The following is a 13,978-nucleotide window of genomic DNA, read 5'->3' on the forward strand; positions in this document are numbered from 1 at the left end:
TTGTTCCCCTCCAGTTTAGACCCACCCCAAGCATTTTCCAACCAATCCCCCATTTGCTCAGAATATCTATGCTTTCTGGTTGGAAGCCCCTCCTCATACCTAATCTCTCCACTGTTCAGAATCTCCCCCACTCCAAACCCAAAATAGAGGATGTACACCGCTCCCACATACACACAACACTCCAGCTCAGAAGAGTTACAGTATCTGAACAACCTGTCCTGCTTGTTGCTGCACTTGGAGAAATGGGGAAGGGCTCTGGCTGCAGAAAGTCCTATATCTTTTCTCTGAAGCTGAAGAAAATCATCACCACAAAAGCCTGGTACTGTACTCTCTTATCAGTATCTCCTAGACATGTTTCCCTATGAGTTTCTGCCTTTCCTAGCTTGATGGCAGCACTAATTTTGATTGGGGCTCTGGGCACTAATGCAGTACAAATGTAGTAAATATGTATTCCCCTTTGTAGAAGGAAGGTCTTACGTTTATTAAAGCAGAGGAGTCTGAGTCACACTTAGATTCTATTCATAAGCTAACGCAGACTTTGTGCTTTTTAGGCAAATAACTATTCAGGACCAGCCCTGTAAGTGTACACTACACTCTTATTTGGGAACACGAATGCCTTCTTAACATTTCGTTTAACCAGTTCCTGAATATCTCCATGTGTAGACAAGCCCATAGACAAGTGTTTAGTGTCTTTCTTGAAAATCAGGCCATAAATATATTTGTCACCTGTTGAAAATGGTGATACTTGCCTATCTCACAAGTGTGTTCTGTCTGTCCAGACTGTCAGATTGATCTCTGGATGAAAAGCTATGTAAATACAATAGAATTATTTCTAACACTACTTTGCATCTGAGAAACAGAATGTGGATCCCATTAAAACTAACATTATAATATAAAAAGGCAGGATTAAGGTTTGAGTTGTCAGGAAATGCAAGTTAGGTTTTAAGTACCTAACTGTACAACATCAATGTTGCATGAAGATCTGCACTTGGTGGGGGTTTTTTTTGTTGTTTTTCTTGGAAGGGAAAAAAACAACAAACTTGCAAATAACTCTTGCAATTGAGGTTTGAAACATGCACCTTACTGAGGTGGGGCTCAGACATGCTGATGCAGTCTACTTTGATACACACTTCTGCAACATGGCAGTTACATCTTACATTTTTGTTTTTTGGCTCTGTCTATAGTAAAATTACAATTGTGGGGCTCCTGCTATAACATAGCCCATCTATATGCAACGATTGGGGAAGACACTGGTTACTAAACAGTTAAATAGTTTCCTTAAGCATGGTTTATTCTTGCAGTGTCAGTGTGACCTTTATCTATCCATATTTTGGAACATCATCAGCCAGGCTGATTGTACTATGGACTAAATTTACAAAGAAACTTTGACAAAGTGATATTCAGCTTCACAAAACTCCTAGGCAATTAGAAAATCACTGGCATTCACAAAGCCTGAGTTAGGTGCTTAGGCTCTCTGTGGGATGGATGGGGAGAAGAGTAGGCAGCTCAGCTACTACAATAGCCATGAGAGATGCCAAACTGAGAGGGAGGGTGTGCTAAGCCCCACACCTCTCTTGGAGCTAGATGCTAAAAACCAGGCTGCAGGGAGGTGCTGCCTTCTCCCTGTGTGGGATTCTCTGTTGCAAACCTTCTTTGGTGATCTAGCAAGAGGCCTGTGAGGGACCTGACCCCCTTCAGAACTTTTAGTCCAGTAGCTAGGTTTCCCATCCAGGATGTGGAAGACCTGCAGTTCAAGTTCTCCCACACAGTTACTGTAGGGTGAGAGGATTTGAACTGGGCTATCTGCTGGGCAATGGGGTATTTGCATATGGGGCTTCCTCAGTCTCTCTCCCATTAAAGCTGTCCAATGTGGATAGACAACCTTTTTAAAAATATCACTAGAGCAAGAAGATTGGATGTTGGGGGAGGGTGTCACATCCCAGGTGAGAGCTACAACCACCAGGCTGACTACAAAGTCATTCTCATAATTGGACTCTCTCTGCCAAATAGCCCAGTGATTAGGGCACTCATCAATTATATAGGAGATGAAATGCAAGTCTGTGCTCCAAATCGGGCAGTGCAGGGATTTGAAAACAGGTCTCTCTCATCCCAGGCAAGTGCCCTAACCACTGAGTTATTAGCTCTAATAGATGTGGGTTCTGACACAAGAAAAGGCTGACCTGCCTTAGGCACCTCACTCCAGAAGAGGATTTGTGGCTATGAATCCTGAGCCAAGACAAGTATTTAATTCCTTTGAAGAATTTAGGTTTTGTCCCTGGACATTCTCTACTAGAGAGTTTAAGCAACTCCTGCTCAGAATGCTGGCTCTTTTGTGAATCCCATTCATAGGTACTTAACTTTCCCATGCACTAGATGCCTCACTAGTGCTGAGAATTCCATTGTTTGGCACGACATACATAAACATTTATCTGTGGATCTAACCCTAGGTATCTAAAGAAGCAGACAGGGGCCTAGAGCAAGCGTTCTCAAACTGGGAGTCAGGACCCCTCAGGGGGTCATGAGGTTATTACATGGGAGGGGGGGGGTCACAAGCTGGCAGCCTCCAACCCAAACCCTGATTTGCCTCCAGCATTCATAATGGTGTTTAAATATATAAAATGTGTTTTTTAATTTATAAGGGGGGTTGCACTCAGCGGCTTGCTGTGTGAAAAGGAATCATCAGTACAAAAGTTTGAGAACCACTGGCCTAGAGGGATTCTCAAAAGTACCTGGGTGCCCAACTCCCATTGACTTCAGTGGAAACTGAGTGCTCATCTTTAGACATCTAACACAGAGTCCTGTGGCACCTTATAGACTAAGGCTACGTCTAGTTTACCTGCCGTATCGGCGGGTTAAAATCGATTGCTCGGGGATCGATATATCGTGTCTCATCTAGAGGCGATATATCGATCCCCGAGCGCGCTTATATCGATTTCCGGAACTCCACCAACCCCAACAGAGTTCTGGAATCGACAGGGGGAGCCGCGGACATCGATCCCGGGCGGTGAGGACGGGTGAGTAATCCAATCTTAGATATTTGACTTCAGCTACGTTATTCATGTAGCTCAAGTTGCGTATCTAAGATCGATTTCCCCCCGTAGTGTAGACCAGCCCTAACAGATGTATTGGAGCATAAGCTTTCCTGGGTGAATACCCACTTCATCAGACGCATGCGAAAACCCATGAAAGCTTATGTTCCAATATATCTGTTAATCTATAAGGTGCCACAGGACTCTTAGTCTGGATCTGTAAAAAAGCAACAAACAAAGCTACCCCCTGGTACTTTAGACATCCAAATACCTTTAAAAATGTGCCCTCTTGTCACCAGAGACACTTAACACAACCATCCAATAGTCTTCTCCCCCTAAAATAGAATTTATTATAAAGTGCTAATGGCACACTCAAGATGCAAATACTGTAATACCTAGAAATGCCACCTATGTTTAGATTGTCCGATAATTGCAACTTTCATTGAGCAAGGTATGCTCAGGATCCACACAGAGTAACTTGTTACAATAATAAGTCCTCGTATTTATATTGTAACTTATAAAACCCACCCATTGCTAATTCTTTGGGGTGTATGTACACAAAAATATACTACAACTTTTGACTAATGTTAGTGACCCCTGCCTTCCCCCTCTCTCAGGCAAAAGTCTGAAAATGACCTTATCTTGTACTCATAAATAGAACTGGTTGACTTTTTTCCTGTCAGTATACTGATTTATCAAAATTTTAACCATTCTGCAGAGATGGTACCATTTTGATGAAGGCCAGATGGAGAGCAGGCAGAGTTCTAATGGAATCCTGTCAGGTTTTCTGCCTGCTGCTTGGTGGACTGATGAGGAGCCTAGGAGTGCTGACTCCCAAGCTCATGGTTCCTTGACAGCCTGAGCTTCCAGTATCCAGGATATCCAGCCAGGGTGACTATTCCTGTGACAGGAATAGTGTGATTTTCCTTTTCATGGAGAACTTCAAAATTTTAGCTCTTGTTTTAATTCTGAAAAAATCAAACTTTGAGGCAAATAATCCTGTCTGAGGATTTCAGTTTCTCAGTATAGCTATAATAATCTAGTAGGATGGGAAATGAATTCATAAATCAAGGGTGCTTCACTGAGAATATCCTGCCACTACATGTTCCAATTTTATGTCAGCTGACTTAGGTACATAGGAATTGCCATACTGCATCAAACAGTAATGTCTTTGGTCTCCTATCTTGACGGTGGTTCATACCAGGTCATTCAAAGAATATTGCAAGATGCCTAATGGAGTTATGGAAAAATCTGTCCAGGACAGATTCTCTTCCCCCCCCCCTCCCCCCAGCTCCTGGCAAAATGTCTAAACAAGGTTTTAGCTGAGTTTAGATTGCCAATTGATTTTAACTGAAGGTTTGGGGGGACTTCTTGTGCAATTTGCCTTCAAAGGTTTGAGCTTGAGAAGGGTTACCAGTGAGAACCCTTATTAATGATGTTAAGCTAACTCAATTGGAAACATCTTCCTTGCCCCTCAACATGTAACTGGAGCCCTTATGGCTATGGTACCCTGTGGCTACAATGAGTAACTGTCCAGAGCCTCTTTGGAAGAAATGGGCAGGTCCTGAAGAAATCCACCCTCAGGTCTGAGTCTGGGGTAAGCAGGCATCAGGTGGGCAGTTGCTGCAACAAACGCTGTTGTGGTAGTGAAGAAATGTAACATGGCCAATTCTTGCAATAGCTAGTATCTTCTTTAAAGTCCTGCCCCATGGATTTATGTGATTACATGAGAATCTCATTGGCTTTTATTAAAACCTGTTTCTAGCTACCCTGTTCAGGGGCAGAAACCTAAAACGTGACCTGTGAGCAGTCTACAAGCTCAAGCCCCAGGGAAAATGACACCCCCAGCGTTTGATGCTCCTGATCTTTAAAGCCTGCCCATGTGGAGGGAGAGGGGGAGTGTGAATCATGCTTTCTGAACGACGAAGTTTTTGGCAACGCTGCTAGCTGCACCAGCAGGCGCCCCCTGTGCTGAGATAAGCCCGCGGCGATGCGGGATAGCTGGAGGGAGGCACAGGGACGGCGCCCCACAGCTTCTCCCAGGAACTGATATTGATGGAACGACACTAACCGCGCACTCACCACACCCGAGAGCCCGGAGGCGTGTGGGTGACGTCACCATAAATATGGGCGGAGTCTCCATGCAGGACTGGAGTTAGCGGGTTGCCCGCTCCTGTCAGTCAAACAACACCGCCAGCCCCTCCCCGTCGTTGGCATATGATTGGTTCGGGCGCTTCAGCTAAAGCCCGTCTCCACTCTGCGGTGATTGGCTAGTAGTGGGATCCGGGTTCCCGGATGCGGGCACGTCCAGCGGTTATAAAGCGCTCGCGCAAGGCGGGAGCGGGCGCAGTTTGAATCGCGGTGGGTGCGGGAGACGTGGTGTAGTTAGGTAGGCTCGGTGTGTGTGGGACGCTTGCTTTCTCCTACCCCCGTGTGGCGCTGCAGCAGAACTCACAATGGTAAGGGAGCCGCGGGAACCGGCCTCGGTACGGCGTGTGGCTGCGTCGCCTTGCTGCGGCAACGGTAGAAGCTGAGGTGAACGAACCGCAGAGGTTGGCGGGGGCGGGGTGAGGGAAAGAGGTTAACGAGGGAACGGTTGGGGTTGTACGAATGGGAGGTGCTAGCTAGTGCTAAACCTGTCGGGGGGTGGGGGGAGAGGAGACAGCGGTGCACGCGCACTAGTGCCGCCGCCGACGTGGGGGGGGGGGAGAGTGATTGAGGCGCATGCGCTCAGTTCGTGCCACTAAGCGTGGAGGAGTAAGGCGCGCGGATCAGTGGCTATAGGTTGGAGGCGCATGCGCGAGGTGGGCGCGGCTTGAGGTTGGAGGCGCATGTGCGCGCTGGGTGTGTGGGCGCGCGCTGGGGTGCTGACTGCCGTGGCCTCTTCAGTTCCGTGTGGGGCAGTATGGAGCACGTCACGCTTGTGGCAGGTTCTGCTGCTCACAGTCTCTCTTTGCATTAGGCTGGCGGTAAAGCTGGGAAAGACTCCGGAAAGACCAAGACGAAGGCAGTGTCCCGCTCACAGAGAGCTGGTCTGCAGGTGAGGACTGGGCGAACTGTCTGCTTATAGCCCACCTGCCCCGAACTAGGAGGGGGGTTGTCTGAGGGCCCTCCAAAGTTACAGGGGAACATTCCATTTATTGCAATTCTTGTGATATTTGGTGGCTTACTCTAAAAGCCCCAGCTCCTCACATGTGATTACATGATCTCATTTTCTTAACTTTAGCTTGTTTTCCTTCTCCTGAAACAAGAATATCGAGTTTTTCTGTGCTATCTGGGCAGAATCTCTAGTGTCCTTGTTATAAGTGTGTAAGAATCTCTATTTTGGAAGAGGTTGACTCTTGACCCTCACGTGGCTGGGTTTGGCTGAGACAGGCCCTCAGCAAGTTTTGCTGGGGGGAGGGACTGAAACTATGCCATTAATAGTAGCAGCAGCAGCCACGGACCTCATTATACAGTGGGTGATAGGATAGCGATTTCAATATATTCTGATATGGGGTGGTCATCCTGCTAGAAGCAAACTCAAACTGCTACTGTAAATGCAGACATACTTATGCCATATATCCAACATCACTTGGTCTGTTCTTTTTTTGCTGCTTGGGTGCTATACACAAGCAAGAGGTGTAAGGATTGCAGCTTTACAGGCACTCTTACCCCAGTGATGTCTGCAACATAGTCTTATCCATTCTGAACTCTTGCAGTTCCCTGTTGGCCGCATCCACCGACACTTGAAATCTAGGACTACCAGCCATGGACGTGTGGGAGCCACAGCTGCTGTATACAGTGCTGCCATCCTGGAGTACCTGACAGCTGAGGTGAAGTTGATGAGGTGGAAGACAGCTGACACTGCTGGCATTGCATAATGACCAGGGCTGTGTGTATTCTGCAATTCTGTGAGCATGGAATTTGCTGTAGAGTTGTGCTCTAGAACCTCTGCTTCAATCTTTATTTTGTTTTAGAAATTCATTTTAGTTAGTAAAAAATGTAAACTGATGTCCCTAAGGACCTGGTCTCAAAAAAAAAAAGTTGGGTTGACAGCTACATTGCTCAAGGGTGTGAAGAATCCACACCCCTGAGCAGTGTAGTTAAAACAATCTAATATGTTGTGTACATAACGCTAGGTCAATGAAAGGTCTCCTGTTGGTCTAGCTGCTGTTTCTCAGGGAGGTGGATTACTTATGCTGATGGGAGAACCCCTCCTGTTAGTGTAGGTAACATCTCCACTTGATGACAGCACTGTAGCTGTGCTGCTGTAGCATTTTAAAATGTAGTCAAGGCCTTAGCAGCAGACCCGAAACTGGCTTTAAGATGTGAGCTACCCCAGTTATGTCATATGGAGGGCATGGACACCCTGACTGCAGTTGTGAAACTTGGCATTTTTCCCCAAGATGCCACGAAACTCTGCGTTTTTGTTGTAGAATGAGTATCTCCCACTATAAGCTCTCTTGTGGAAGGGGTGAGAATGAAGAGTATCTTGCAATGCAGTCAGTTACAGAACTTAATGGTGCATGCTGCAGAACTTAGTTACACAAAGCCCTGATAACACTCTGTGTAGCTTAGCCTATACTGCCTGCCAGATACTGTTTCAGAAATGTCATTAACTACTGCAATCTGTGCTTGATGGGTAGGGACTGAAAGTGTTGTTTTTGTCTGCAGGTTCTTGAGCTGGCAGGAAATGCATCCAAAGATTTAAAAGTGAAGCGTATCACTCCCCGTCACTTGCAGCTTGCAATAAGAGGAGATGAAGAATTGGACTCTCTCATTAAAGCAACAATTGCTGGTGGTGGTATGTAGCTCCAACTCATTACAATTCAAACTAAACTTAAAGTCAAATAGGCTTCTTGCCACTGAGTGCTTTTTACAAGCATCATAATACACAAATAAAATACTGTCTTTTAAATGATACAGGGAAAATCCACTTCAACCTTGCCTTAATTCTTGTATTTTTCATCTTAGGTGTAATACCACATATCCACAAATCTCTTATTGGAAAGAAAGGACAACAGAAAACGGTCTAAAGGATACCAGTATTCCTTGTTATCTCAGGACTCTTATTACTTAATAGTTGTCCAGTGTTGGTGATTCCAGTGGACTGTATCTGTGAAACACAATTTTGCCTTTTATAACTTTGAGAAGCTAAAGCTCACTGAGCATTCTAACAAACCAAATTTCTGCATTGAAGTCTTAACCATATTTAAGTGTTACCATAGCTTCAAAGAAGCTGTATCTGTAGGGGTTTTTGATTGAGGTGACTGTTTTAGATCTTTGATTTTAATGTGAAGCAGAAGTTTAAGAAATGTTCGGTTTTGTACAGACTCTTCATCCAGTGGAGTGGAAGTATTCAATAAATGTTATATCAATACTAGTCTGTGTGCATTAGCTATTGCTAAACTTTGATAGCAACTTTTAAGACCTATCAGACACAGTTCTTGACCAAGGAAATGTTATCCTACTGCTGCTATAAATAGTAAAATACCTTAATTTGATTCAAGCAAGCTCTGTTGGCAAAATATTCTGCTTCAATTCTGATCATACTTAGGTGACCCCTTATCTGTAACTGTAATCAAGCCATGTAGATTGTAAGCTTAAAGCAGTTTATGGGACATATCAGTATGTGGCATGGAGCTTGATTGCAGGGGGTGGGGGGGCATTGTCTTCGGTACGGTTCTATTATAAATGGCCCCAAAGCCTAAAAATACAGCATTTAAAAAAAACAAAACAAAACACCTTTTGTTCTAGATTACTCAACTGTGGCAAAGATTTCTAATGCTTATTCTCACTTTATATATAAACTCATGTTAACCTCAGCAAAAACATGCAGTATCTGGCATGCCTAACAAATGGTGCCTTTCAATATTGCACTTTAATATCATAGTAGTGCATCACTAGTAATGATACAATATTGCACTAACCTTAATGGGCCCTTGAGCTTGTTTAACTGTATGCTACTTAGCAGGAATAGTGCTAAGCTACAGTTACAGGGCCTGGCTACAACAACTAGGTTTTTACACTCTTTGTAGCAGAGGCATCTTAAAGTATACTACATGAGGTGTAAAATAAGAACAGTATGAAGCAAAGTAGTACATCCATTATTTAGATAGATCAAGTGTGTTCAAGATTAGAGTATACAGCCTCCCTTGGTTGTTGGGGGAAATCTTAAACAGGAAAAAAAAATGCTTGAGTAGTTTTACCTGTCCCAAAGCCTCATAGCTCTAACTGTTGAAGGTGTCCATTAAAGCTGTGGTCAAATTTAGGGAAATGACCTATAGTCATATAGCTGAACTTTTTCAAGTCATTTTTAAACTTAGTATAGGTTATTTTGAGGCAAGCTTCCACCAGATGTGGCAATTGTAAGTTAGGCCAAGCCTGAATAGTTACTAGCTCTAAATTGTCATCTGATCTTGCTCATATACATGAAAATGAGCAAGTACAAGAACCTTGGTCTAAGTAGAGTCTGTATTGCCACCACAAGTGGAATTGCAGCATGTTTAGGTGGTATGAGTCCCTGCAGATGCAGCCTGGAAGAAAAGATGCATTCTGGAGATCAACTTTTACAGTGCTTCTAATGCTGCAGCAAAGTACACTACTCTGTTCTCTCTACTAGGATGGAAGTAGCATTCAGCAGAGGATCAGTTTCCTGAGATTGAGCAGGTCATTTGAGCCTACAGGATAAAGACCTGCTTTGTGAGGATAATCTGTCACTATAACCTCATAGCAACTTCTAAGTCCTATAGCATATTCTAGTGGCTACACTGTAAAATAGCTTGACTCAATTCCTGAATTTGGCTAGATATGTACTAAATGACAACCAAGTACTTTGTTCTTTACTTTTAAAATGAGGTGCATCACTCTTGTAAGTTAGTCTCTTCTACATGACCAGCATGTAGTGGCAAATGAATGATTTCTGGGTGGAAGGAAAGAACAGTTTAAGGTTAAAAGATGGTTGCTACCAGTTTAAAGAACTACTGCCCTCAATCTAAAGAATAAGGGGAAATAGAGTACTCAAGCTAGAAAATAATTCTGTTGCTAATAACTGTGATGCTTGGAAAACAGCAGGAATCTGAAAGGTTTCCATAATTACTATTAGCCCTTATATCCATGTAGTGTGGGGTAATAGTCTCCTGTAAACGGTAGAACTCGCCGGGCTGGAGTGTAGTCATCAAACGCTTAAATGAGACTCAGTGACTGGTCTCCGCCCGGTTTTCACACCATCCCAGGACCGTAGCTTGCCATTGTCCCTTGATCTCGCTTTGGTTTGTTTAGGAGGCATGTGCTATGGAGGCGGTACAAGCTGTTGCAAGTTCATGGGGCGCTGTAAGAGCGGGCCACACCGGTTAGAGACACTTATCCCCCGCCTCTGCACTCCTGCCACCAGGTGCCCCTCAGCACGGCTATCTGCCCGTTGCTCACCGCGCCGGGGGAGCGTCCCTGAGTGATTCCGCTAGGAGCCGCGCAGCGCTGCTGGAGAAGGATGCGGCCGGGCAGGGAAGCGTTTAGGGGCCCGTGCGCCGGAGGACCAAGCTCTCTGCCAGCCGGGGGCTGCGCCTGCCAGCGTAGCGCGCACGCGCGCCGCCCTCGCACAGTTTGGCCCGGAAGCAGCCGGTGGGAGCCGCGCGCTGGTGTTGCCGTAGCGGCGGGGAGGATGCGGGGTGCCGGGATGGCTCGTACGGAGTGAGGCAAAGCCCGAACCTCCCACCCCCGGCTCCGCTCTGGCTTCAGGTTCCTTCTCTCTGCGCTGCGGCGGGCGGAGGCGGCGCAAGGAGAAGCCCATGGAGGGGAACCGGGACGAGGCGGAGAAATGCATCGAGATCGCCCGGGAGGCGCTGGAGGCCGCCAACCGCGACCGGGCGCTGCGCTTCCTCCACAAGGCCCAGAAGCTTTACCCGACCGAGACCGCCCGAGGTGAGGCCCGGACTCCCTCCGCTGCTGGCCGCCCCGCCATACTCCTCCCTTAGGCCGCGACCCACCGCCGCCCGGCTGCCACCCCCGAGGGGCCAGTGGGGCCGGAGTCCTGACCGAGCCGAGCCCCCCAGCCCTTGGGCAAACCCCAGACTAGCTCTCCTCGGCCTAGGGTTTCTGAGGCTCTATCTCGCCTGTTCGCTACTTTCCCTTTTCTAGGTTTGCCAAACACGATACCTTGGGTAGGGTCTGACCTCCGGAAGGGAGACACTAGTGACCTCTGGGCCAGCTTCACCCAGTGTGCCCTCTTTGTGGCTGTGCTTGTGAGCCCAGGTGCAGCCTGGTGATCAGAACATGGCAGTGGACTTTATGCCTGTGAAATCACTCACCTCAGATTTCAAGTGATATGCACAGAAAATTTCACGTGTGACTATACACTTGTGTGTGTATGCAGATGTGTAGGCCAAGGGGAGAGCTCTAGAAGTGAATGATTAGCTTGTTTGTTCAGCTGTATTCAGACTGGTCTGGCTGTACACATGTAGCAGGGAAACAGTAAGAGGTTTTTAACTGTTGAGAGATTGGCTGTTCGGGTATTTAAAAGGAGAAAGTGGAGTTGGGAAGAGAATCCTTTGCCTAGAATCAGGAATTGAAGTCAGCCCTAGACAAGCACAAGTTCAGCTTTGTTCTACTGCACTGGATCATAGACTCCTATTTCATACAAGTTGCCAAAGAGTATTTCCACCCAACAGCTAGACGGCCTGTGTCAACTGCCGGTGTCTAGTTGCTGTGTAGACATACCCTAAAAGGCTTGAAGAGCTAGTTGAAATTCAGAGAAGCACTTCACTAAAACACTTAATACTTAGCTAAAACAATTGGAAGAAATATGAATTTGATTTATCATGTTCTCTTTAGGGATGTAAAAAGTTAACTGGTAAGCCTTAACTGTTAACCCCAGGCTGGCTGGCAAGCCAGCCCCGGCGTCCCCGCGCTGGTTGGAATGGGCCCAGCCACTCCAAACAGTGGGATTGGCCCAAGCCACTTAATTGGTTAACTATTTAAATCAGCAGTTCTTAATCGGGTCAGAGGCCCCGTGGGGATCTGCAAGCAGGTTTCAGAGCGTCTGCCAAACCGGGCTGGCATTAGACTCATTGGGGCAGGAAGCCCTTGCTGTACTGACTCCATCACCTGGGGCTGAAGCCAGAGCCTGAGCAACTTAGCTTCACAGGACCCCCCACTTGTTGAAGGGCATCATGCAGTTGTCCTGCTTGGTTCCCCCTAATGCCAGTCCTGGCTTTTATATGCAGAAAAACAATAATTGTGGCACAGGTGGGCCATGGAGTTTTAATAGCATATTTGGGGGTGGGGGGGCTCAGAAAGAAAAAGAACCTCTGTTTAAATGACATACTTTTAATCATTTAAAGAGAACCCTAGTTCTCTTGTTGAAAGAATTTATTGTGGATTATTGTTTGCACTTTTAGCCACCAACATGGCTGAATTGGGGCAAACCATTACTGCAGATGTGCTTTATACCAGGATTCACTGCACTAGTACAAGTTGCTCTACTCCATTGTGAACTAGGTCTATACTAGGCTTTGGCCAGTTATACACTGGCATTTGAAAAAACATTAGCATCTTTCTAGCAGTTGTTTAAAAGATGGTTCTTTAGAGGAAACAATAGCATGGTTTCAGATTTCATTATCATTAGGGTCACTGCCTGTCTAAGGGTATGTCTTCACTACAAATGTTAAAGCGCTGCTGCTGCACCAGCAGCGGGAAAGAGCTCTTCCAGTGCTGTTAAAAAAACAAAACAAAACAACATTCCCACGAGGGAAGTAGTTACCAATGCTGGGAGTGCGGCTGGGAGCACTGTCTACACTGTCACTTCACAGCACTGAAACTTGCATCTCTTGGGAGTATTTTTCCACAGCCCTGAGCGAGAAAGTCTCAGCGCTGTAAAGTAACAGTGTAGACAAGGCCTTAGGGTCTTCTAGTCATGCTATGCCATCAGTTTATTCTAGATGTTAGTGCATGCAATGACTTGCTGAGTTTCCAGTCTCCACTTAAATTCCCTTTATTTTCTTCAAAGGATAAGTAAGTTTCCTTTTATTCTTTTTACTGAAATGAAGATTTCCACACAGAATTAAATACTGCAGCATAGGATATTTCAAATTAAAATTGCACTGTAGGGTGATGCTCCAAAAATATCAACTCTAGGTGCTGCAGGTTCCTACTGAAATATCAGATATATATTTACCAAACACTTTCCCTCTTCCTGTGCTTACCTGTTAAATTTTGTGAGCAAGCAAAAAGTAAGGGCTTACAACATCTGTGTTTTTTGTTTATTTGTTTTAAATTACAGTAGATAGCTATATTAGGGATTATTACGACAAGGGGAATCCATTGTCCCCTTATCTCTGAGCAGAGCCGTATGCAGAATTGATAGGTCACATACTTTGCCCCTCTTCCACTTTGCCTGTATGTCTTAAGTAAGTACTACCACAGGCCTGTGATAGTCCAAAACACTTGCCATGGCTTAGTTGGATGGCCTTCATGAAAATACCCTTTGCCTATAAAAAGGATTATTGGGCTGGAAGCCAGAAGACTGAGTTTCAGTCTCCTCTCTTACACTGACTAGAGTTAATATTATACATTTCATGGTCCCTGTGGCAGTGGTCACCAACTGTTGGATCACGATCGACTGGTTGATTCTGGAGACTCTCCAGTTCAATCGTGATCTCCAGTGGTGCAGTGGGGCTGCTGCTAAGGCAAGCTTATTGCCTACCCTGCCCCCACGCTGCTCCCAGAAGCTGCCATTGCGGCCTTGGGGGGTGGAAGGAAGCTGCATGCTGCTCCTGCCTGCAAGCATCACCCCCACAGCTCCCATTGGCCGGGTACGGAACTGTGGCCAATGGGAGCTGCGGGGGCAGTGCTTGCAGAGAAGGGTACTGCGCAGAGAGACATGCATATCGGGCCACATTGGCTGTTTCCAGGAGCAGTGTGGGACCAGAACCACCCAAGATAAGTGCTGCTCCTTTCAATGGGCAGGTTCT

At 46.0% G+C, this 13,978-nt stretch overlaps 2 protein-coding genes across 2 annotated transcripts in view; both read left to right on the forward strand.

Annotated features, from left to right (window-relative positions):
- The first annotated feature begins 5,285 nt into the window (after positions 1-5,285).
- On the forward strand, positions 5,286-8,394 carry H2AZ1 (H2A.Z variant histone 1). Its single transcript, XM_032763029.1, has 5 exons — positions 5,286-5,488; positions 5,992-6,069; positions 6,731-6,844; positions 7,686-7,815; positions 7,986-8,394. Exons 1-5 carry the CDS (start codon positions 5,486-5,488, stop codon positions 8,045-8,047), a joined length of 387 nt encoding a protein of 128 aa, XP_032618920.1. The 5' UTR covers positions 5,286-5,485; the 3' UTR covers positions 8,048-8,394.
- Positions 8,395-10,615: 2,221 nt separating this feature from the next.
- Positions 10,616-13,978, forward strand: part of DNAJB14 (DnaJ heat shock protein family (Hsp40) member B14) — a 42,965-nt gene continuing 39,602 nt past the window's right edge. Inside the window, 1 exon segment of the mRNA XM_075066231.1 lies at positions 10,616-10,931. Within this exon segment, the coding sequence (XP_074922332.1) occupies positions 10,799-10,931 (133 nt within the window). The 5' untranslated portion in view covers positions 10,616-10,798.

This window comes from Chelonoidis abingdonii, chromosome 5 (genome assembly GCF_003597395.2).
Source record: "Chelonoidis abingdonii isolate Lonesome George chromosome 5, CheloAbing_2.0, whole genome shotgun sequence".
Lineage (NCBI taxonomy): Eukaryota > Metazoa > Chordata > Testudines > Testudinidae > Chelonoidis > Chelonoidis abingdonii.

What these genes read in the sequence shown, in the direction of transcription:
- H2AZ1 (XM_032763029.1), top strand. An exon ending in TGGAGTACCTGACAGCTGAG is followed by an intron (nt 6,845 to 7,685) that starts GTGAAGTTGATG and finishes TTTTGTCTGCAG; the next exon opens with GTTCTTGAGCTGGCAGGAAA. An exon ending in AGCAACAATTGCTGGTGGTG is followed by an intron (nt 7,816 to 7,985) that starts GTATGTAGCTCC and finishes TTTTCATCTTAG; the next exon opens with GTGTAATACCACATATCCAC.